The sequence below is a fragment of the Syngnathoides biaculeatus genome, chromosome 3 (genome assembly GCF_019802595.1).
Source record: "Syngnathoides biaculeatus isolate LvHL_M chromosome 3, ASM1980259v1, whole genome shotgun sequence".
NCBI lineage: Eukaryota > Metazoa > Chordata > Actinopteri > Syngnathiformes > Syngnathidae > Syngnathoides > Syngnathoides biaculeatus.
The window spans coordinates 25,869,394-25,894,532 of record NC_084642.1 but is presented as its reverse complement, the minus strand read 5'-3'; the positions used below and the strand labels follow the sequence as shown (position 1 = coordinate 25,894,532).

The 25,139-nt window shown below is 46.2% G+C and overlaps 1 protein-coding gene across 2 annotated transcripts; it reads right to left on the bottom strand.

Annotated features, from left to right (window-relative positions):
- Positions 1 to 286: 286 nt before the first annotated feature.
- On the bottom strand, positions 287 to 24,756 carry pros1 (protein S). 2 transcript variants are annotated; one of them, XM_061815046.1, is made up of 14 exons: positions 24,584 to 24,756; positions 23,960 to 24,117; positions 21,298 to 21,322; positions 21,076 to 21,159; positions 18,302 to 18,424; positions 18,099 to 18,224; positions 6,606 to 6,734; positions 6,082 to 6,322; positions 5,339 to 5,525; positions 5,044 to 5,208; positions 4,781 to 4,949; positions 1,483 to 1,619; positions 1,155 to 1,383; positions 287 to 759 (listed from the first exon to the last, which is right to left on the bottom strand). In XM_061815046.1, exons 1-14 carry the CDS (start codon positions 24,648 to 24,650, stop codon positions 578 to 580), a joined length of 2,022 nt encoding a protein of 673 aa, XP_061671030.1. In that variant the 5' UTR covers positions 24,651 to 24,756; the 3' UTR covers positions 287 to 577. The 2 variants fall into 2 exon arrangements, with proteins under 2 accessions (XP_061671030.1, XP_061671031.1); XM_061815047.1 differs by lacking the exons at positions 287 to 759; positions 1,155 to 1,383 and having other exon boundaries at positions 4,777 to 4,949.
- Positions 24,757 to 25,139: the final 383 nt, after the last annotated feature.

The window sequence follows — 25,139 nt, the reverse complement described above, 5'->3', positions numbered from 1 at the left end:
TGCCTCACTGTTCTTTTTCTGGAATGTGTGAGGAAACGGGCAAAAAAATGTTTAATAAATTGCATTACGAGCTGCAATAAAAGAGGGTGACTCGGACATCACAATCCAGTTCAGGTAGTAAAAAAAAAAAAAACATCAATAATGTGTTCAATTTTTATTTCACATTATTTATTCACACAATTGACTCATTAGACCTGATGAGAGGAACAGCATAAAACGACAGAGGCTAAGTTGCAGGTGGCTTCAGAGCCTGGTCTTCAGGGAGCAAGTGAAACAAACAAAACCGTCTCTTGCTCAACATGTTATGCGTGCAACGGAGCTCTGCTGTTCTCCAACATTTCTCGGAATTCCTTGGTTGACACAAAGTGCTAAATCTACATCATCCAGCTTCCAGCAAACTAGGTGTTGTTGTACATCACAAATCAGCAAATTAAAACACATATGAGTGGCAAAACCAACTACAACCATAGAAAAGTATCTCCTTGATACGCCATTACCTCTTACTCCCTCCCATCCTGCGTCCTACATTTTTAAATGTCCCACGATGGGGTGTGGTGGGGTGGGGTGTTCATTAATGTCATTCTGAGTGTGGCATAGGAGCATCAGTTTCTGGGATTGAAGCAGGAGGGCAGGAATGGGACGTGATACTGTTGTGTTTGCTCAGCGCTTCGTCAAAGTCCAACATCTGCCCATTGACTGAGATGTCCATGCACCCGTGATAAAAGGCCGTTATTGGGGTGACATCCAATGGGACCTCATCTGAGAGAGGGTCGTGGGGGTGGAGACAAATACAGACATTATTATTACATATGTGTATATATGGTAAGATATACACACACGCAGACCTCTGGTGTCAATTTTTACAGTTGCTTACTGCAGCAGATTTGGCTAATTAGAGCACAAAGAAACACATGCCATTCCTTCCTGGAATCAATTGGGATGGTCACTTGGAAATGCTTAGCGGGAACGTTTCCTGTAACTACTCTAAGGTTGCTTTGAAGCACTTTTTGGAAGAACTGGGATATATTGAAATGATTAGTGCTGGCACGTTGGCCTTTATATGACGAGCATATGTCACTGAGTATGTTCGTGAGAAAATAATGATGTTCGCCAAAAGTCGCCCACCTATCGTTGTTCAGTTCTTTGCAACTGACCTGGTATTCCGCCAATGTAGGTGCTGATCGGGTTCTGCATGGTGGAGTTGAGGTGCTGCAGTGCCTCCTGCAGGGCATCGGGCAATATTTCCTTGATGGTTGAGGAATTCGCCGAGATTGACATTTCTGTTGGAGTCACAGTTAACAGCACTATTAATCGTTCAGGGTAACACAACAGCACCGAGTCCAGTGTTGCCACCGAAACCCCATCCAAGAAAACCTGCAGGTTCTGCAACAGAAGGAGAACAAATCAATTGGAAGCGTGTTGTGACAGGCGGTGTTAGGATGAAGATGTTTTGTTTCAAACGAGTGTTTCATATGCACGTACAGCATCATATTCGTTCTTTGTTACCACAGCAAGAGTCAGTGGGACTGTGTTGTTGGAAACTAGTGCAAAAAGGATGCCTGTGCTGCTTGAAGGACGTATATTCAGCCTTAAATCCACCTTCCAGCTTCCGGAGTCACCTGTCAACATACACGAGGAAGAATGTGTGATTCTGTAAAAAGTGAATTTATAGAGTGCCTTAGTAGATAAAGCGAAAAAAAACGCCAAAAAAAAAAACACTAACGTCCAAAAGCCTACTCAGCATAATATATTTATTGTGTTATACTGTGTAGTATATTTTCTACATCAAGTACATAAGGGGAAGCTCTAGGATCTGAGGTTTAAGGGTGCTATGATCACAGTGAAGATAAATTTGACTGTTTTGTACATTTCAATGCAATTGCATCCCACGATTAGGAAAGAAAAATATAACACTTATTGGGAAAGTCGGTGACGTAACCGTCAAATCTGGTATAAGGGGTATTTAAATGTTTTGCCATAGTTCACCAAAAATGGATCGGAATCGTAATTTAAACATACATTAACGGAGCCTTATTATTTCGCTGGAGTAAATTAGCTCTCTTGAGTACCAAAAATGGACCGTGGACTTGAAATGCAGTGCACACGGTGTAAAACACCCTAATAGAAACAGAGTTTGGGATTACTTAGAGTACTAATACAATATGTGTCTCTCCCTCCCTCTCTCTGTCATAAAAGAAATAATAACTTTAAAGGCTTTCAGGCAATAAGATATTCAGTTACAACTTGGCTTTTTTATTAGAGGGGGGCCATAATTCTACAAAATGCCGGGAATTAATTCAAATTAACCACATACCCATAAAACTAAATTTTTCAACATCATTTTTCATTTAGAGTTGGCTTCTCTTGGCTACTGGCATATATGTGAAAACCGCAGATACGCGCATTTTTTACCTAAATAACACACTGAGAGAGTTTATCATCAATATCATGTAGACCAGGGGTGTCCAAACTTTTTGCAAAGAGGGCCAGATTTGGTAAGGTGAAAATGTGTGGGGGCCGACTATTTAGCCTGACATTCTTTGAACCATTAACATTAAATACAAATTAACTTTTTGGGATTTTTTTAAATTTAATTACAAATGGCATACTTTTACTTTTACATTTAGGTTTTTACCGAAATCACAAACCACAAAAAATTAAGAAAACTATAAAGGATATCTAAGTTCATGTGAAACATTACATATTATTCACTATTATATGCTCACTGTAGGAAAAGTGCTGAATAGGGTTAGGGTTAGGTTAGGTTAGGTTAACCCTAACCCTAACCCTGAGCCACCTTACGTCGGTGTGATACACAACATCTCCGTATTCAGCCTGGATGTCGAGAAGAAACTGTTGAAACTGGCGGTGCCACAGCGCTTTGGAGCGAATATAATTAATAGTCTTTATCACCGGTTTCATAACATTATCATATTTCATATATTTGGCACAGAGAACTTCTTGATGAATAATACAGTGGAGTTTAATAGCGCTGCCTCCTTCTTCGCTGACTTTGTTACAGACAAGGCTTGATAATCCACTCCGCTCGCCAGCCATGGCAGGTGCGCCGTCCGTAATAATCCCGGTGACTTTATTCCACTGTAGTTTCATGTCATCTACGGTGGAACAAACAGAAACAAATAAATCCGTTCCTCTTGTTTGGCCCTTCAGACTCTGGAGGTCCAGAAGCTCTTCACTCACGTTCAAGTCATTGTCCACTCCTCTTAAAAAGATCAGTAACTGAGCGGTGTCGGACGCATCCGTGCTTTCATCGCACGCTAACGAGAAAAAGTCAAACTCAGTTCCTTTTGCCTCTAACTGTCTCTTAATATCTAATGAAACGTCTTCAATTCTCCGTACCACAGTATTACGAGCCAGGCAAATATTGGCAAACTCTTGCTTCTTCGCGGGACAAATTTTCTCAACCATTTCCATTACACAGTCTTTAATAAATTCACCCTCAGTGAAAGGTTTGCAGTGCTTTGCAATCAGAGTTGCCACTTCGTAGCTTGCCTTTGTGGCATTTTCATTTGACTCACGGACTCTTGTGAAAAAGCTTTGCTGTGCCGTTAAAACAGCTTCCAGTTGCTTCACTTTTTCACCGCGTTTGTTCCCAGTTAGCTTGTCGTAGCTAGCATGTTTCGTCTGGTAGTGCCTCTTGATGTTGAATTCCTTGAAAACAGCCACAGTCTCTTGGCAAATTAGGCAGACACAGTTGTTTCGTATTTCAGTGAAAAAAATACTCCAATTTCCACTTGTCCTGGAAGCGGCGGCCCTCGCGGTCAACTTTCCTTTTTTTGTTTACAGACGCCATGTTAGAAATGGGCTGGGCTGAAACGATCACGCAAGGTCAAGGGTCACGGCGGCCAGAGTGCGGCCACAGGGCTACTGCCATCTTCTGGTGAAATGAAAAATATGAAAAATAGCTTTTTGTACAGATGTATTTTATACTGTGGTCAACAGTGCTGGCGGGCCGCATATTATTGATTTCATGATAGAGGCCGCGGGCCGGTGAAAATTTGTCCACGGGCCGCAATTGGCCCGGGGGCCGGACTTTGGACATGTCTGATGTAGACCATTATGTGGCCAAACTGAATGCAAGCATTCAACTACTCATTTGACAAGTGAAGGTCTACAAGATTTCAAGGAAAACTTGACACTTGATTGACCATTAACAATACCAAGTTACCATTTGACCACTACCAAAACCGTAATTCTCCAAGTATAATTTTTGCATTAATATTAGTCAGACGTGACTGTGTTTAACCGCATTGTCTAAACATGTTGTTGATACCATGAACAAGCTACCATATTTTTTTGTCTCCAGGCAGGTCACACCATGAACATCATATTAGCTTTGCAGCATCATTAATTTTGACGTTGACCACGTTGACATTTTATTTATCTATTTGTGTATTTATTTATTTACATTTATTTATTTTATATGACATGATATTCATTTTTTAACTTCCACCTAACAACATAAACATTGAGCTCGGAATTAATGGACCATAAATGAGGACTCGTAATGAAAATAGTGTGCTGGTAGTGAGTATTTGAAATTAAAAAGTGTGCCACATATCCTGATTAAAGCCAGCAATCAACGCCATATCACTATAAATGGCATTCATTCATTGAAGTAGTCACATCTTCCTCTCATGTCACCACACACTCGGTTTAAATAATACTCTTGTTATTTGAGTAGAATAGTCTTGTGTTGGTACACGGTAATCGACATTTGGTTCTGGGGACTGATGGAAGTCTGAATGAACTTACTCACTGTAGTCAATGTCGAAGCGTGCCAATCCTTCCCCGGTGAAAAAAGTTCCCCGTTCCACATGCACATAGCAGTGTTTACTTTTCTTCTCCTGGATGACCTCCTTCACTCCAGACGCTCCCTGGTTCATCATGTTCCAGCCCCGGATGCAGCCGTCAAGTCGCGGGTTGATCTATTGGACAAATGACTCGTGAGTGGTTCATCCAATTTAGGTTCTCAACACAGAACAAAAGAAAATAATGCCGTACTTAAAGATGTCAACTTACGGGTTTGATGACAGTGTTGGTGCGGTTGGGGAGGGCGGCGATGTAAACTTTCGTCTCCAGTTTGCCATTGACTCCCATAAATAGACTCTCCGGGCTGTTGATGCTCATCACAGCTTCCTTGCTGATCTTCACACTGATGCTCTTCTCCAGTTCATCCACTGAGATCTGCATGTCACACGTAGTGCTGCTGTCATTATTCGTCAAATATCAGCATAAACCATGAAAACGTACTGAGTCAGTCCAACCTCACTCTAAAAATGTGCAACATGTTAATCCTCCATTGAAATCTTTTTACCACATGCCACTGTCCATCGTTGATGGCTTTGCCTCCACTGGTGAGCTTTAAAGTATGCTGATTTTTAAACTGGACCTCGATGTGGCCGCCTCGCAGGCCCAGCATGAACCATGAGTCTTGGGAAGATTCTGCGTAGAGAATAACTCCCTCTGGGTCAAATGTGCGGAAGTCAAACTCTGCTGCAAACCTGGCAACCAGAAAGACAACTTAATGGGATGGCACTTGAATAAAATTTACAGTGAGATATTCATATTCACGCATATGCAAAACTACAAAGTCCTGTTTTGATCAGCTCTCACTGAGTCTGGTGGCTTATTGGTCTGGAATGGGTTCATTTCCCATGCAGCGACAATGCGAATGTGAGGGTAATATTTGTCAGTTTGTACTACACTACTGTACATGTATAATTGACTGCTAACTAATCTAGGCCAAAGTCCACTTTTGACCCAGAATCTGAGGGGATAGGCATCAGCCTGCTATGGAAGAGGGACAGAGGGGGTGTGATAATGGCCAACTGTTGTCATAAAATCAATAAATATATGAAGGACGTCACTGCAAATACTCATCTCTGCATTCGTTTATATCACTTATATGTCTCACTGTAGCATATGGACTACTCAGGGTGGAAAAAAATAATTGGGAAAAACTTGTAATGTCCATTTTCGATTCGACTAGGTTTCTGTCTTATGTTGTGGCTCAATTCCAACGTCATGACACGTGACTGAGAGTTGTTCCACACTCACTTTGTTGTCTCTGGCAGACGGAAAAGAAGATATATCACAGGAAGCCCTCCAAACTGCTCCCCGAGGTACAACATCTCAGCGTATTTGAAGTCAGACAAATCCACGCATACCGGGATCCTTTCGCAGTCGTGCTTGTTGTCTGCCAAGCGAAGACCCTGTCGGCCATCGCAGTGGCACGTGTAGCTGCCCACATTGTTGACGCATGTGCCGTCGCACACGCCCACCTTGCACTCATCCACATCTGCAATAATGAATTCAAAAAGAACCCGAGAGATCCTGTGTGAGGATGTCACAAAGTTCCGGAAGAACAACGGGACAGAATTCAGCCAGTTGACGGGAGGATTTGTCTTCCTGGAACTTTCTAATAGAGCCTCTCCACACGGGACCAAAATCTGGTTCCTGATCACCTCTCACCAGAGTTCTTTTTCATTTAGGGGTACATCAGTACATTTGGAAAGGAAAATGGCTTTTAAATATTTGTGCATTATGCTGCAAAATAAATCTTCAGAGGGTTTATGACTCACCATCGCAGCTCCTGGAAGTGAAGTTATATGTGAACCCCGCTGGACACTGACACTCAAACGTGCCTGGAGTATTGACACAGCTCGCAGGCTCGTTACAAATACTTGGGTACATTCGGCATTCGTTGATGTCTAAAAAGAGTCGCAAGAGAGAGTGAGAAAGAGCGAGAGAGAGAGAGAGAGAGAGAGAGAGAGAGAGAAAAAAGATCTTATGAGCCTTCCACAGTTTACAATGTTAACAAGAAAAAAAACCCATCAATTGTTTCTAATGTATAAACCTTACTTTAGGTCATTATATTTACTGTCAGCATACACAAGTTCCACATTCAGGATCGAGGATATATTATACTTAGAAAGAATTCATTTCTGTCGGACACACGCAATGGATAAAAAAAAAGAAAATTATTTTGAGTCTTAACAGACTGAGTAAAGGTCAACTAACGTATTAGTACAGCGTGACGAGCTATTTGCAAACAACTTTAACCCATCAAAAATGGGGAAAAAGTAAATGTTTCTCACTGAGTCCGTGCATGTTTAGAGAGACTTTGTACTGAACTAACTCAAGATAAACAGTGATAAATCAGAGCGCTACTTTTTAATGTGAGACAGGAAGCAACAACAAACAGCAGGGATGGTGTCTGTTTAAAGTTGAAGGAAAAATAAAACTAAAGAATCTTTTCTGCCGCCTTGGTGAGGACTTTCGCTTCAAGTCAATGACAGAAAAGATGGTTGAGAAATGGATGAGTAAAGATTCTAGATATCCATCTTAATATGCGAAGAACATTGGAAATACTGTATGTGCTTTGAAGCAGCTACATTCCTACAATAGGTGCCACAGTAAAAACTTTTGTCCATACGCAGCAGTGTACAACCACGTGAACAACAAACTACATGTACTGTATGTTATTGCAGGTCAAAGGTCAATATGATGCGAGAGTTCTTTGCACTGCAAAATCCAACCACAATGATGAGCATGAAGCAAACACGTCTTTGGCAGTCAATCAACATTTGGCGTGATCATATTTGAACGCCTCATGTACAGGCACAGCCGGAACCAGATGTTACATACGCGACAGAGTATCAAAAGAATACACTTTTTCCTCTCACTGTCTGACATGAAATTTAGGTCAACTAGAAATACCAAAATTATTTCTATTTGCTAAATACGAGAATATTGAGAGGATGACTTTCAGATATTTTTCATTCCTTGCTTTCTACTATGCCAAACGTTCACTTTCATTTGATTTATTTCAGTTCAAGATACATTTTTGGGACAGTTGCCTTTTAACTGCGCGACTTTGGTCAAAAATTTAGAAGGTGTAGGATATCCTAGATTCTGGTAGGAATTGTGACGACTCCGTTTTGACACGACTGATTTAACTAAGTTGAGTTTGTAGCCTACCTTTCTTGGACGGGCCGTTTCAGGTCTGCCCATTGAATTTCAATATTGGTTTTGATTGTATTAAAATGCATCTTGAATGGTATTTTTTTTTTTTTTTTTTTTTTTTTTTTTACAGACAGGGTTGAATTTCTGCCTTGTAGTTCTGGCTAAATTACTGTTGTTTCACTTGTGTGTTTACTGCTGCTCTTGGTGGCAAGCTGGCCCCCTTGCTGGGAATAATTAGAGTGAGGTAGCCTATTAATACCACTCGGAGGCCTGGCATTCCACAGATGTCGCCTGGTTAATGTGTCATATGCACTGCATGATGTGTGCTGTGATGTCATTATTCCCGTTTGGATCAATAAGACAATTTGTTGAAGATTCAGTGAACAATGCCATGGAATTGTTAACTTTGGAATTGGTTCTCCTCAGTTCTCATTATTCCTTTCCCATCCTTATTAATGAGTGATGCTCACGTGGCTGAGTACAGTTTTGTAGCACCACTGCAACACAGTCCAATACAATACGGACATCCATCCATTTTCTTAGCCACTTATCCTCACAAGGGTCACGGTAGTGCTGGAGCCTATCCCAGCTATCTTCAGGCAGGTGTCATGCTCCTGGCTTCCTGCCCAAGCTGCCGTGGCCAGCCAATCAGTCAGAGCACACCTGCACTGTGTTACAGTTGATGACGCCCAGTATAGATAGGACGTGGGGGACGACTTGTCCTTCGCTAGATCGTCGTCCTTGATGCCTCGTTCCCGCACTCCTGTTTGCCTGACTTCTGCTCTCCGTGCACCGACCCACGCCTGTCCACTGACAACCCTCGTAAGCCTGCCGTACTATTACTTCTGATTGTTTGGACTGTCTGCCGGATCCCAGACCTTGGACCGAATAAAGTTTTCTTCTGCACTGTCTGCTTGTCTCTGGAGTCGTGCATTTGGGTCCAGCCTCGAGCCCCTATTCGTGACAGAACGATCTAACCATAACATGGACCCAGCCGACTCCGAAGCCATCCGCCGTGCGCTGCAAGTGCAGGGCAAACGCCTGGTCGAGCAAGAGGCTGCTCTCCAGGGTACTAATCAACAGATCCATGAGCTCTGCGCCCAGCTGGAACCATGGCTAGCTTCTCAAGCTAGCGCGGCTGCTACTGACCCTCCCCGTGCTGGCATAACTCCGCTCTCCCGACCAGAGCGGTTCTCAGGCGACTCCGGCAACGTCAAGCCCTTCCTGGCGCAGTGCGACCTTCACTTTGAACTGCAAGCGTCCGCTTTTCCCACGGACCGCTCCCGGATCGCCTTCGTCATTTCCCACATGACGGGGAAGGTGGAGGCGTGGGCCACTGCCGAGTGGAGTCGCAACTCGGAGATCTGCCGCTCATGGACGAGGTTCGTCTGCCCGCTCACCCAGGTTTTCCAGTACGCGGCTCGCTCATGACGATTCGTCAGGGACGTCGCCGCGTGTCTGACTACGCCATTGAGTTCCGGATCCGGGCTGCCGAGAGCCGTTGGAACGAGGAGGCCCTCCATGACATGTTCTACCAGGGACTGTCCCCACAAATCCGTGGCCACCTCGTTGCCATGGATCTTCCGCCTTCGCTAGACTCCCTCATCGCATTGGCCCTCAAGGTGGACCAGCGCCTGACCGTGCTGAGACAGATGGACGGCCTGAGGGAGGAGGAGACGGAGAGGCTCAGCTCGGTCGCTTCTCGCCCACCCGCGTTGTCTGCTACATCGGAACCCATGCAAGTGGAGGGGCTTGGTAGGCCAGCGAGGAGCACTTACATCGGCGACGAGAAGGGGGCTGTTTCTACTGTGGTCGTTTGGGACACGTAATCGCCCGCTGTCCGACTCTGCCGAAGCGCCCCGACCTTGGGATCTCGACGCCGGTGAGTGTGCGGTATACTGGCGCTAAGTCGGAGCGATCACTGTTGCACCTCACAGTCAGGACAGACGCTCATTCATGCGTAGTGACCGTGGTCATTGACTCCGGTTCGGATGCGGACCTCATGCATCCTCGGATAGTCGAAGTGTTGCGGGCGGCAACCTTTCCCACACAGCGTCCTCGTGTTGCTTACGCCGCCAACGGCAAGTTCCTCTGCCACGTAACACACCGCACGCAAACTATACGTATGGACTTTCCGGAGGGGCACACAGAGCGTATTAGTTTCCACGTTTTCAATTCTACTAACAGTGACATAATCCTAGGGAGCCCGTGGCTCAAGAGACACAACCCACAGATTGATTGGGTCACGGATCGGATTAGGGCATGGAGTGAGGACTGTCGCAAGCAGTGTGGCGTCGCAGGGGAAGACGGAGGAATCAAAGTTGCCGAGCTTAGCACCGCCGCCGAATTAGTCACAGTACCCTCTTGCTACCATGATTTGAGGGAGTTTTTTTCGGAGTCTTATTCGACTGTCATCCTCACCAGCCGGCGCGGGGGTTTTTTTTCATTAAGAAGAAGGATTCCACCTTGCGACCCTGCATAGACTACAGAGGATTGAATGACATCACGGTCAAGAACAGGTATCCCTTGCCCCTGATAGCTACAGCATTTGAACTCCTCCAAGGAGCCCGGATCTTCACCAAGTTGGAGTTGCGCAGTGCGTATCATCTGGTGCGGATCCGGGAGGGCGATGAATGGTTGACGGCTTTCAACACTCCCACGGGGCAGTACCAGTATCTCGTGATGCCCTTCGGACTGACCAACGCCCCCCTGTCTTTCAAAACTTCATTAACGACGTGCTTCGGGAGTTTTTGAATAAATCCGTCTTTGTATACCTGTATGACATTCTCATCTTTTCGGAAGACTTAACATCTCACATTCGACAGGTCAGAGAAGTGCTCCAGCGTCTGCTGCAGCACCAATTGTACGTTAATATGGACAAGTGTGAGTTCCATCGGGCATCCATGTCCTTCTTGGGCTTCGTCTTGGCCGAGTGAGAGATACGTATGGACCCCGGGAAGGTCGACGCGGTGCGGCGTTGGCTTACCCCCGCCAACAGGAAGGACGTACAGAGGTTTTTGGGATTTGCTCATTTTTATAGGAAGTTCATAAGGAAATTCAGTTCCGTGGCCGCTCCTCTGCATGCGCTCACCTCACCACACACCACCTTCTCGTGGTCCGGGACCTGCCAGGAGGCCTTCAGCAGACTAAAGGCAAGTTTCACTGCTGCGCCCGTTATAATTGTTCCGGACCCAGAAAACCAGTTTATGGTGGAGGTGGATGCATCTAATTCAGGAATCGGAGCAGTCTTGTCTCAGAGGAGTCCCAGAGATGGTCGGATCCACCCGTGCGCGTTCCTGTCTAGGAAGCTGACCCTGGCAGAGAGGAACTACGACGTGAGAGATCGGGAACTGCTGGCGGTCAAGAGCACGTTGGAGGAGTGGCAACACTGGCTGGAGGGCTCGCAAGTACCGTTCGTTGTCTTCACGGACCATAAGAACTTGGATTACCTGAAGCGGCTGAACGCCCGACAGGCCAGGTGGGCCCTATTCTTCACCCGCTTCCACTTTACTCTGTCCTTCCGCCCAGGTTCCAAGAACGGCAAGCCGGATGCACTCTCGTGGATCCACGAGGGGGACCGCACGGAATCAGAGGCCGCTCCTATCCTGCCAGAGACGTGCTTCGTGTCCGGCTTCACCTGGGCGGTCGAGTTGCGGGTGAAGGAGGCCCTGGGAGAGACACCGCCGCCCGCGGATTGTCCGTCGGGCCGCCTTTTCGTCATCCCATCTCTGCGGGGAGACGTCGTCGCCTGGGCCCATACCAACAAGACGGTCTGTCACCCGGGTATGGCAAAGACGCGTTCAGTGGTTGAACAAAGGTTCTGGTGCCCCAACCTCAGCAAGGACGTAAGGGAGTTCGTCAACGCCTGCCCGGTGCGTGCGGCCAATAAGACTTCCCACCTACGGCCCGTTGGTGAGTTGCCACCCCCTCGTCACCGGCCTGCCGCTCTCCCAAGGGAACACAGTGGTGCTGTCTGTAGTGCCGCTTCCGAAGATCCCGTCGACCAAGCAGACACCCCAGCTGGTGTTAGATGAGGTCGTCCGTTATCACGGACTACCCCGGGACATCGTTTCGGACAGGGGTCCGCAATTCAGCGCCCGATTCTGGAAAGAGTTCTGCAACCTCATCGGCGCGTCAGCTAGTCTGACATCGGGTCATCACCCGGAGTCCAATGGCCATACTGAGAGGATAAATCAGGAGTTGGAGACCGGTCTTCGATGCCTGGCCTCCAGGGACCAGAGCACGTGGAGCCAGCACATCAAGTGGGTGGAGTATGCCCACAATTCTCTACCCTCCGCCTCAACAGGTATGGCTCCACTCCATGTCGTGCATAATTATCTTCCGTCCCTGTTTACTCCACTGGCCACAGACTCCGTGGTCCCGTCGGCCCTGGCCGTGGTGCGAGGCTGCAAACGGACCTGGGAAGCAGCGCGGAGGACACTGCTGCGCATGAGCAGCGCCTACAAGGCCGCAGCGGACCCCAAGAGGAGGGCCGCGCCAGAGCTCAGAGTGGGACAGCGAGTGTGGCTCTCCACCAAAGATCTCCCGTTGCGGACGGAATCCCGCAAACTTGCACCCAGGTTCGTTGGCCCGTTCCCAATTACCAAGATCATTAACCCGGTCGCCGTCTCGCTGAAACTGCCCAGGTCGATGTTCCACGTCAACAGACTTCGCCCGAATCGCACTTCGTCGCTGGCTCCTCCGGTCAAGCCCCCCCCACATGGTCGACGGTGGGCCGGTGTATACTGTGCGCCGGCTGCTGTCTTCCCGCCGCAGAGGAAGGGGGGTCCAGTACCTGGTGGACTGGGAGGGATATGGCCCGTAGGAGCGCGCCTGGATCCCCTCCCGCTTCGTCATGGACCGCTCCCTTATCAGGGACTTTCACGCGGCTCATCCTGATGCTCCTGGGCCGTCCAGAGCCGGCCGTTGAGGTGGGGGGGGGGGGGGTACTGTCATGCTCCTGGCTACCTGCCCAGGCTGGCGTGGCCAGCCAATCAGTCAGAGCACACCTGCACCGTGTTACAGTTGATGACGCCCAGTATAGATAGGGCGTGGGGGACGACTTTTGTTTGGACTGTCTGTCGGATCACAGACCTTGGACCGAATAAAGGTTTCCTCTGCACTGTCTGCTTGTCTCTGGAGTCGTGCATTTGGGTCCACCCTCGAGCCCCGTTCGTGACAGCAGGAGGTGGGGTACACCCTAAACTGGTTGCCAGTCAATCACAGGGCACATGGAGACAAACAGCTGCACTCATAATCACACCGAGAGTCAATTTAGAGTCTTTACAGAAGTCTACATGGAAATACAGTAGTGCACTTATTGACATTACCTTTCTGTACTTGGCATGCCAAGCCTACATTAGGAAACCGTAGAATGCGGCTTCAAGCTATTATATACTAATATTTAAGTTATTATTTCATGTTGATGAGTTTATTCTGTAACTTGTGTGGCATGTATTGCCAAGTAATGGGTGCTGTCAAGCTAATGGTCTTTTTAAGTAATTTTAAAACAATTAGTCAAGTAACTACATTACTTTAAAGCTCTAGTTAATCAGTAAAATAACTGAATAACCATTTAAAGGTAACTGCGGCAAGACAGTTCGCAAGGTAGTCACAGTGATGAGGCGGGGAGCTACTTGCGCTATGTAGACATTTTTCGTTGACATCTAGAAGGCAAACAGATTGGTGAAAAGTCGACTTCAAGACATCGACTATGTTATCCTGGAGCCATTTTGTCACCAGTTTGCCATTGTGCTTTGTGTCATTGTCCATTTGGAAGACCCACTCAAGCTTGAAATTCCCAGCTGGTGTCATGAGACAATGCTTCAGCATTATGTATCAATGTAGGAACCGCACAACATGATGCTGAGTTGAGCTGATGCAAAGTTGGAATTGTGTTCTTAAGACTTCCAAGCTTCTCACCTTTCCTTATAAATCTTCTTCTTTTCCTTTCGGCTTGTCCCGTTAGGGGTCGCCACAGCGTGTCATCTTTTGCCATCTTAGCCTATCTCCTGCATCTTCCTCTCGAACCCCAACTGCCCTCATGTCTTCCCTCACCACATCCATAAACCTTCTCTTTGGTCTTCCTCTCGCCCTTTTGCCTGGGAGCTCCATCCTCAGCATCCTTCTACCAATATACTCACTCTCTCGCCTCTGAACATGTCCAAACCATCGAAGTCTGCTCTCTCGAATCTTGTCTCCAAAACATCCAGCTTTGGCTGTCCCTCTAATGAGCTCATTTCTAATCCTATCCAACCTGGTCACTCCGAGCGAGAACCTCAACATCTTCATTTCTGCCACCTCCAGTTCAGATTCCTGTTGTTTCTTCAGTGCCACTGTCTCTAGTCCGTACATCATGGCCGGCCTCACCACTGTTTTGTAAACTTTGCCCTTCATCCTAGCAGACACTCTTCTGTCACATAACACACCAGACACCTTTCGCCAGCTGTTCCAACCTGCTTGGACCCGTTTCTTCACTTCCTGACCAGACTCACCATTGCTCTGTATTGTTGACCCCAAGTATTTGAAGTCGTCCACCCTCGCTATCTCTTCTCCCTGTAGCCTCACTCTTCCCCCTCTACTTTTCTCATTCACGCACATATATTCTGTTTTACTTCGGCTAATCTTCATTCCTCTCCTTTCCAGTGCATGTCTCCATCTTTCCAATTGTTCCTCTGCATGCTCCCTGCTTTCACTGCATATGACAATATCATCTGCGAACATCATGGTCCAAGGGGATTCCAGTCTAACCTCATCTGTCAGCCTATCCATTACCACTGCAAACAGGAAGGGGCTCAGAGCTGATCCCTGATGCAGTCCCACCTGCACCTTAAATTCCTCTGTCACACCTAAGGCGCACCTCACCATTGTTCTGCTGCCATCATACATGTCCTGTACTATTTTAACATACTTCTCTGCCACACCAGACTTACGCATGCAGTACCACAGTTCCTCTCTTGGTACTCAGTCATAGGCTTTCTCTAGATCCACAAAGACGCAATGTAGCTCCTTCTGACCTTCTCTGTACTTTTCCACGAGCATCCTCAAGGCAAATAATGCATCTGTGGTACTCTTTCTAGGCATGAAACCATACTGTTGCTCGCAGATACTTACTTCTGTCCTGAGTCTAGCCTCCACTACTCTTTCCCATAACTTCATTGTGTGGCTCATCAACTTTATTCCTCTATAGTTCCCACAGCTCTGAACATCCCCTTTGTTCTTAAAAATGGGAACTAGAACACTTTTCCTCCATTCTTCAGGCATCTTTTCGCCCGCTAGTATTCTGTTGAATAAGTTGGTCAAAAACTCCACAGCCATCTCTCCAAATTGCTTCCATACCTCTACCGGTATGTCATCAGGACAACTGCCTTTCCAGTTTTCATCCTTTGTAGTGCCTTTCTGACTTCCCCCTTAGTAATCATTTCCACTTCCTGGTCCTTCACTCTTGCCTCTTCAACTCTTCCTTCTCTCTCATTTTCTTCATTCATCAACTTCTCAAAGTATTCTTTCCATCTATTTAGTACACTACCGGCACCAGTCAACACATTTCCATCTCTATCCTTAATCACCCTGACCTGCTGCACATCCTTCCCATCTCTATCCCTCTGTCTGGCCAACCTGTAGAGATCCTTTTCTCCTTCTTTCGTGTCCAACCTGGTGTACATGTCTTCATATGCCTCTTGTTTAGCCTTTGCCACCTCTACCTTTGCCCTACGTCGCATCTCGATGTACTCCTTTCGCCTCTCCTCTGTCCTCTCAGTATCCCACTTCTTCTTCGCTAATCTCTTTCCTTGTATGACTCCCTGTATTTTGGGGTTCCACCACCAAGTCTCCTTCTCCCCTTTCCTATCAGATGACACACCAAGTACTCTCCTGCCTGTCTCTCTGATCACCTTGGCTGTCGTCGTCCAGTCTTCCGGGAGCTTCGGTTGTCCATCGAGAGCCTGTCTCACCTCTTTCCGGAAGGCTGCACAACATTCTTCCTTTTTCAGCTTCCACCACATGGTTCTCTGCTCTACCTTTGTCTTCTTAATCTTCCTACCCACCACCAGAGTCATCCTACACACTACCATCCTATGCTGTCGAGCTACACTCTCCCCTACCACTACTTTACAGTCAGTAACCTCCTTCAGATTACATCGTCTGCACAAAATATAATCTACCTGCGTGGTTCTACCTCCGCTCTTGTAGGTCACTATATGTTCCTCCCTCTTCTGGAAATAAGTGTTCACTACAGCCATCTCCATCCTTTTTGCAAAGTCCACCACCATCTGCCCTTCAAAGTTCCTTTCCTGGATGCCGTACTTACCCATCACTTCTTCATCGCCCCTGTTTCCTTTACCAATATGTCCATTACAATCTGCACCAATCACAACTCTCTCGCTGTCTGGGATGCTCAGAACTACTTCATCTAGTTCCTTCCAGAATTTCTCTTTCAACTCTCAGTCACATCCTACCTGTGGGGCATAGCCACTAACCACATTATACATAACACCCTCAATTTCAAATTTTAGTCTCATCACTCGATCTGATACTCTTTTCACCTCCAAGACATTCTTAGCCAGCGCTTCCTTTAAAATAACCCCTACTCCATTTCTCTTCCCATCTACTCCGTGGTAGAATAATTTAAACCCTGCTCCCAAACTTCTAGCCTTACTACCTTTCCACCTGCTCTCTTGGATGCACAGAATATCAACCTTTCTCTAATCATCATGTCAACCAACTCCTGTGCTTTTCCTGTCATAGTCCCAACATTCAAAGTCCCTACACTCAGTTGTAGGCTCTGTGCATTCCTCTTTTTTTCTCTGACGCTGGATCCGGTTTCCTCCTCTTCTTTGTCTTCGACCCACAGTAGCTGAATTTCCACCGACGCCCTGCAGGTTAGCAGTGCCGGGGGCGGGCGTTGTTAACCCGGGCCACGACCGATCCGGTATGGGATTCTTTAGATGAACGCTCATATTTGTTTGGCACAGTTTTTACGCCGGATGCCCTTCCTGACGCAACCCTCTGCATTTATCCGGGCTTGGGACCGGCCTACAGATTGCACTGGTTTGTGCCCCCATAGGGCTGCATTCCTTTCCTTATAAATGACAATGGTCATTATGGGAAAATAGTAAAATTTGAGTTTCTTCATACCAAAGGACAATTCTACAGGTATTAACATTTTGTCACTGTGTGCATTAGCACACGTTCCTCCGTTTTTTTTTTTCTTTTGGAGAAATGGCTTCTTCGCCTTTCAGCCCATGTCAGTAGAGTACTTGCTTCAATGTGGGTGATGAGACAGATTCGGCCAGCATCTTTACAAGGTATTTTACATTTGTTCTTGGGTTGATGTGCACATTTTAGACCACTGCATGTTCATCCCTGGGGCACAGAACCCATTTCCTTCCTGAACAGTATGATTGCTGGATGGTCTCGGAGTAGTCATAAACAGAATTGTTTGACAGATGAATATGGCACCTTCTAGGATTTGGGAATTGCGCCCGAGGATGACTCAAGTCCACAATTACCTTCCTATCTTGGCTGATTTTTTTTTTTTTTTCACATAATTTCACATAATGAAATGCGTTGTATCAGGTGTGCCTATACATCCAGAGGTGTGTCTCTAACTAAACACCTGGGTTTTCCGGCAGGGCACATAGAGACAAACAGCCACACTCACAATCACAGCTAGGGGCAATTTAGAGTGTCCAATTAATGTTGCATGTTTTTGAGCTTTGGGAGGAAACCTGAGTGTCCGGAGAAAAACCCACACAGGCACGTGGAGAACATGCAAACTCCACACAGGCGGAGCCAGGATTGAACCCGGGTCCTCAGAACTCTGAGGCCAACACTTTACCAGCTGATCCACCGTGCCGCCGGGGCATTTAGAAATAATTTTGGTAATCCGAATTGATGTGATTCCATGTCAGACGCAGATGGGTAAAAAAGAATAAAAAAAAATCCCTGTATGTAAATATCTTTTTTTCAACTGTATATATTTATTGCTCAGTATGAATTTGAATTGCAAATGTCGCTACACCCACATATACACGCAACACGAAAGCTAAGGCTTTGTGTATAGTCTTGATCTATAGTGAACAAAATACATCGAAATGTGCATGTCTTACCCACACAGTTGATGTTGTCGCTGAGATAATAGCCATCGTTACATGTGCAGTGGAAGCTTCCAGGAATATTAACACATTCCTGGTTACATCCCGCAGGAAACGTGGGATCCACACATTCATCAATGTCTGCAGAATGGTCAAATTGTAAATAAAAGCTGCAAGGGTAATGACCGTTTTAAAGCCAGATTTTAAATCCAACTCACCTTTCTCACAGCATTGCCCGTTCCAGCCAGGCTTGCATACACACGTATAAGAGGCTTGACCATCCACGCATTGCTTGGTACCTTCCCTGTAGCATGGAAATGGCGTGCACTGATTGCTGATTTCTGCTCAACAACACAGAAATTTTGATGTAATAAAAGCAACATAGGCGGCACAGTGGAAGGCTGTTTAGCATATCTGCCTCACAGTTCTGAGGAGCGGAGTTTAAATCCTGGACCGGCCTATGTGGAGTTTGCATGTTCTTCCCGTGCCTGAATGGGTTTTCTCTGGGCACTCCGGTTTCCTCTCACATCCCAAAATCATGTGTGGTAAGTTAAATGAAGACTCGAAATTGCTAGGGACTCCATTGTTATGTTTGGGGACTTCAATGCTCGTGTGGCAATGAGACCTGGAAGGGCATGATTGGGTTGAACGCCCCCCCGATCCAAACCCAAGCAGTGTTTTGTTATTGGACTTCTGTGCTCATCACAGATTGTCCATAACGAACACCATGTTCAAGCATAAGGGTGTCCACACGTGCACTTGGCACCAGGACAGGCTAGGTCACAGTTTGATGATAGACGTCTTGATCATCTCCTTGGACTTGTAGCCACATGTCTTGGATACTCAAGTGAAGAGAGGTGGAGCAGTCAACTGACCACCACCTGGTGGTGAGTTGGTTCCATTGATGGGGGAAGATGCCAGTCCGACGTGGCAGTCCCAAACGTATCATGAGGGTCTCCTAGGAACAGCTGGCAGATTTCCCCGTCAGAAGGAAGTTCCATTCTCACCTCCGAAAGAACTTTGCTCATGTTCCGATGGAGGTGGGAGACATCAAGTCCGATTGGACGATGTTCCACACCTCGACTGTTGAGGTAGTTAACCGGAGCTGTGGCCATAAGGTGGTCGGTGCCTGTCGTGGTGGCCATCCCCGAACACGATGTTGGACACCAACGGTGAGTTATGCTGTCAAGGTTAAGAAAGAGCCCTATTGAGCCTTTTTGGGCCGTGGGACTCCCAAGCCAGCTGATGGGTAACGATTGGCCAAGCGGAATGGAGATTTCATGGTCACTGAGGCAAAAACTCGGCCAATTCTGGTCACCAACCGGCGTTTCAGGAGGGGGAACCAGTGGACCATCAACACTATGCACAATCAGGATGGGGTGCTCTTAACATCGACTCGGGATGCTGTGACACGGTGAATACTTCAAAGACCTCCTCAATTCTACTTACACACCTTTCTATGAGGAAGCAGAGTCTGGGTTGTGTGAGGCAGGCTCTCCTATTTCTGGGGTTGAGGTCACCAATGTGTTTACAAAGCTCTTGGGTGTCTACATGTGTTTTTTGGACTTGGGAGTTTGACCGTGGGGAGTCCTGTGTGGGGTGCTTTGGGAATACAGGGTATCGAACCCCCTGACACGAGCTGTTCGGTTACTGTAGAGTAGTGTCAGAGTTTGGTCCGCATTACCGGCAGTAAATCAGATTCCTTTCTGGAGAGGGTTGGACTCCACCAAGGCTACTCTTTGTCACTGATTCTATTCATAACATTTATGGACAAAATTTCACAGCACAGCCAAGGTGTAGAGGGTCTGATTCGGTGGCCTTGGTATTGCATCTCTGCTTTTTGCAGAGGATGTGATTCTGTTGGCTTCATCAAGCTGTTATTTATGATCTCCAACTCACTGGAGCGGTTTGCAGATGAATGAAGCAGCTGGGATGAAAATCAGCAGCTCCAAATCTGAGACCAAGTCCTCAGTTGGAAAAGGGTGTCGTGCCATCTCCGGGTCAGGGATGAGATCCTGCCCCAAGTGGAGGATTTGTTCATGAGTGAGGGAATAATGGACTTGAGATCGACAGGCAGGTTGGTGCAGAGTATGCAGGTATGCGGACTTTGTATCGGTTCATTGTGGAAAAGAGGGAGTTAAATTGAAAGGCAAAGCTCTCTATTTACTGGTCGATCTACGTTCTTACCCTCACCTATGGACATGAGCTGTGGGTCATGACCGAAAGAACAAGATCACGAATACAAGCGGCCGAAATGAGTTTCCTCCACAGGGTGTCCGGGCTTTCCCTTCGAGATAGGGTGAGAAGCTCAGTCATGCGGGAGGAGCTCAGGCTAGATTTACTCCTCCACCTGTTAGAGAGTAGCCAGATGAGGTGGCTGGGGGATCTGATTTGAATACCTCCCGGACGCCTCCCTGGTGAGGTGTTCCGGGCACATCTCACTAGAAAGGAGACCCCAGGGATGGGGCAGGACATGCTGCAGCAGCTATGTCTCTCGGCTGGCCTGGAAACACCTCGCGATACCCCCGGAAGAGGTTGATGAAGAGGCTGGGGAGAGGGGAGTCTGGGCGTCCCTGCTAAAGCTACTGCAACCTGACTTTGGATAAGTGGTAGAAGATGGATATTTACTTGCTCAGTGTGTGCATGCCATGCCTTGATTTCTGGTGACAACTGGCGGATTGCACAAGTCAATTATATATCTTTTGTTGTCTAGTGGAAGAGTATTTAATTGTACTTCGTGTCACTATATATCTTTGGCATAGACTGATGAACAAAGATAGCTTTTTTGCAAAGACTATCCATTTTCTGAGTTGCTTATCCTCACAAGGGTCGCAGGAGTACCGGAGTTTATCCCAGCTACAGTATGTTCAAGCAGGGAGCAGAGTACACCGTGAAATGGAATTGGATAATATCCTGCGGCACACCTGATGATCTCTCACAGCTAACAGTGATGGGGAATAACTGAACGAAGCAACATTAAGACAGACTGTACCTTTCACACACGTCCGAAGATCTGACGGGATGTCAGAATCCGTGTTGTGGTTGCTGATGCCAACACGGTGGGAGCCCAGACACACTTAAAAAGAGACTGGTATTAATTAAGAAAAGAAAACTCTCTATCCCAATAAATAAATAAATAAATAAATAATTTTTTTCAAAAAATAAATAAATCGATAAGGGAATAAATAAATAAATGTCCTGTCTGTAAACTTACCAATATACTTTGGGTAAAAGTAGTCCTGGAAAAGAAATTTTTTTTAGGATGTTGCAGTAACAGCAAGGAAGAGTATTGACAGTTTTTTAAGTATTTGAACTGCAGCATGAAAGCTACTAAAATGTTTACTTACGCCAGAGCCACGTTCATTATAAAATTATAGATTATAAGCAATGATATAGTTGCGGCATGGCTCAGTCCTTATATGTCAAAGTTACCTGAGGAACTATACGCACTGAATACCATGTACAGTGAAGAAAATAAGTATTTGAATATCCTACTATATTGCAAGTTCTCCCACTTAGAAATCATGGAGGAGTCTGAAATTTTCATTGTAGGTGCATGTCGACTGTGAAAGAGATAATCTAAAAAGAAAAATCCAGAAATCAGAGACAAAACCAATGTTGATATTTGGTACAGAAGCCTTTGTTTGCAATTACAGAGGCCAAACGTTTCCTGTAGTTGTTCACCAGGTTTGCACACACTGCAGGAGGGATTTTGGCCCACTTCTCCACACAGATCTTCTCTAGATCAGACAAGTTCCTGGGCTGTCGCTGAGAAACACAGAGTTTCAGATCTTCTTTTGGGTTTAGGTCTGGAGACTGGCAAGGCCACGCCAGAACCTTGATATGCTTCTTACGGAACCACTCCTTGGTTTTCCTAGCTGTGTGTTTTGGGTCATTGTCATCTTGAAAGACCCAGCTACGACCCATCTTCAGTGCTCTGACTGAGGGAAAGAGGTTGTTCCCCAAAATCTCACACAACATGGCCGCGATCATCCTCTCCTTAATACAGTGCAGTTGTCCTGTCCCATGTGCAGAAAAACACCTCCAAAGCATGATGCCACATCCCCAAAGCTTCACAGTAGGGATGGTGTTCTTGGGATGGAACTCATCATTCGTCTTCCTCCAAACACGGTTAATGGAATTATGACCAAAAAGTTCCATTTTGGTCTCATCTGACCACAAAACATTCTCCCATGACTCCTGTGTATCATCCAAATGGTCATTGGCAAATTTTAGACGGGCCTTGACATGTGCTGGTTTAAGCAGGGGAACCTTCCATGCCATGCATGATTTCAAACCATGACGTCTTAGTGTATTACCAACGGTTACCTTGGAAACGGTGGCCCCAGCTCTTTTCAGGTCATTGACCAATTCCTGTCATGTAGTCTTGGGCTGATTCCTCATCTTTCTAAGGATCATTGAGACCCCACAAGGTGATATCTTGCATAGGGCTCCACTCTTATTGAGATTGACCGTCATGTTTAGCTTCTTCTATTTTCTAATGATTGCACCAACAGTGGACATTTTTTCACCAACCTGCTAGGAAATTTCTCCATAGCCCTTTCCAGCTGTGTGGAGTTGTAGAATTTTGTCTCTGGAGTCTTTGGACAGCTCTTTGGTCTTGGCCATGTTAGAAGTTTGAGTCCGACTGATTATATGGGGTGACCAGGTGTCTTTATGCAGCTAACGACCTCACACAGGTGCATCTGATTCGGGATAATACATGGAGTGTAGGTGGACTTTTAATGGCGGACTAACAAGGTCTTTGAGGGTCAAAATTCTAGCTGATAGACATGTGTTCAAATACTTATTTGTAGCTGTATCACACAAATAAATCGGTAAAAAAATCATACATTGTGATTTCTGGATTTTTCTTTTTAGATCACAGTGGACATGCACCTACGATGTAAATTTCAGACCCCTGCATGATTTCTAAGTGGGAGAACTTGCAATATAGCAGGGTGTTCAAATATTTATTTTCTTCACTGTATCTCAAAATTTTAAAAGATGACAAAAATGTAAACTTTGACAATTGTGTGAGTGTAAAACCTTATAGCTGTTGTCTCGCACCCTACAAGAATCACATTTTTTAATTTCTCACTGCCACACTTGTAAAATACACTAGTTCAGAAAGTTTCAAACCATTTAATCAGTCATCGATTATTAGCCCTTTAATAATGCCTGATTCACACACCTTTTCTACTCAATGTGTAGGCTTTGTTTGTAGTAAAATACACACTATCATACCATATTTGTATAAATATATGTTATACACTAGACATAAAGAATACAGAACTTTAGCAAGTTCAGTATAAAAAAATTGGGTCATCAAACTGGAGGCATGTTCATTGCTCCAAACGGCTTAACTCCTTGAATCAGTGGGACATCGAAATTCCTAGTAGACACAAGAGGTCAGCCAAGCCGTTCTCCGGGATTGGCCGCGCCATGTTCAACGTGTAACGGATTGATAATGTACCGGCATTTAATTGTTGAAAAAGTTAACATGAGTGGGTTAAAGGATAAATGAAATTGGCTCTTATGTTTGCTGGATTAGTAGTAACGCCAATAGCAGCCCAGGTTCCGTTACTTTTCTTCTGGTTCCAAGCTACAGTCTGAATTTGGGTTTCAAATATTGCCTCGGTCTTTTCTGGGTACTTTGCTTCCTTCACCCATTCCAAAAGCAGCACCGACTGATTTGTGTATCTACATGTACTCCGTGATTGATCGGTCACCAGTCCAGGGTGTGCCCTGCCTCCAGATGGTGAACAGATGAACTGGGAATCTGGGTCCCCAACAACCAACTTCGACTGGGGCCCCCCATTTTATTTCTTCTCCCTCTCAGCGAGGTGAGGACAGAGATGGGCGTCCCTTCTTACCGTCTCAGGGATGTTTTCAAAGATCTCCCTGGCCTCTTCCCTGTTGCACAGCTCTTCAATGCACTCCCTCTCCAGGTTGCCCTTCTTGTGCTCCTCAAAAAGAGAGTTGGCCCTCTTGCGCCTACTTAGGAGTTGCGATGCTGTGCTCTGGCTCAAAACTGGGACACACATGGGAACACACATGTCAACAAGTTATTGTCCTTTCCGCACATCACACAGTTCCCGCATACAGGATTCATCCAAGAATCCAAGCAGCTTCATGTTACAAAAACATGTGACGGATCCGAGCAGGAATTTAGTCATGTTTGCTGCTGACAGTTGGCAGATGGGGTTGGAGGCCAGCATGGATGAACTGGCCAAGCCAAATTGCTCTTATATGAACTGGCCTGGAAACCAAAAAAAGAGGTCATTGCGAAACTGAGAATTCCAAGAAATGACCTTTTGTTAGTATTAGCACCTCGTGATGCGTACGCGCACTTTGAATGTTTAAACTCACTTGGTGTTCTCTCTATGGAGGTAGCAATACCCCCCCCCCCAACAAAATAATCATTTCAACTTCCCCAAAAGTTGCTCGAGAAAAAAAAAAAAAACTTTTGGAACGGATCAAAACAGGCGCAAACTTACATCGCGAAGCGTCGGCGAACGTCAGCAGAAAAACGAGACATGTCGAGACAAGATTCTGTCTCCACATAGTCGAGCCGTCAAGTCCCGCTAGGCCCCGCTTGGCTCCGGTAAAAAAAAACTGCCTTCAAACCTTATTTTTCCCGAAAGCGCAATGTGAGAGCTGGGTGGGCTGGGGGTGGGGGTGGGGGTGGGGGGGTTTGCAGAGAGGGGAGGCGGGGGGGGGGGCGTGTATGTGCGCGCACTCAAGGCCTGGTGGGTGGAACTCGTGCAGAAAACAGATTTACTCGGCCCAATGCCAACGCCAGGAGGGGGAGGGGGGACGGGGAATCATCGCTGCAGCTGCACAATGTGGGACAACCGTGCCGCCGTTCAATTTGCACTGGGAAGAAAACATTTTTGGATTAGGGTGACAACTGAAAAAAAAAATAGATAAAATCCACTCATGTATTCAGATGCAAAAGTTGAAAAAAAATCTCGCTTTGAAGCACGGGAAGAGCATTTGAAATTTACCGTATTGTTATTGGGCATCAAAAGCAAATTCGAAAAATAAAGTAAG

Coding starts and splice junctions, on each gene's coding strand:
- pros1 (XM_061815046.1), bottom strand. CDS start 24,650: ATGTGGAGACAGAATCTTGTCTCGACATGTCTCGTTTTTCTGCTGACG. Junction 24,118..24,583: donor GTTCGCCGACGCTTCGCGAT/GTAAGTTTGCGC, acceptor TGTGTGTCCCAG/TTTTGAGCCAGAGCACAGCA. Junction 6,323..6,605: donor CACTTCCAGGAGCTGCGATG/GTGAGTCATAAA, acceptor TCATTATTGCAG/ATGTGGATGAGTGCAAGGTG.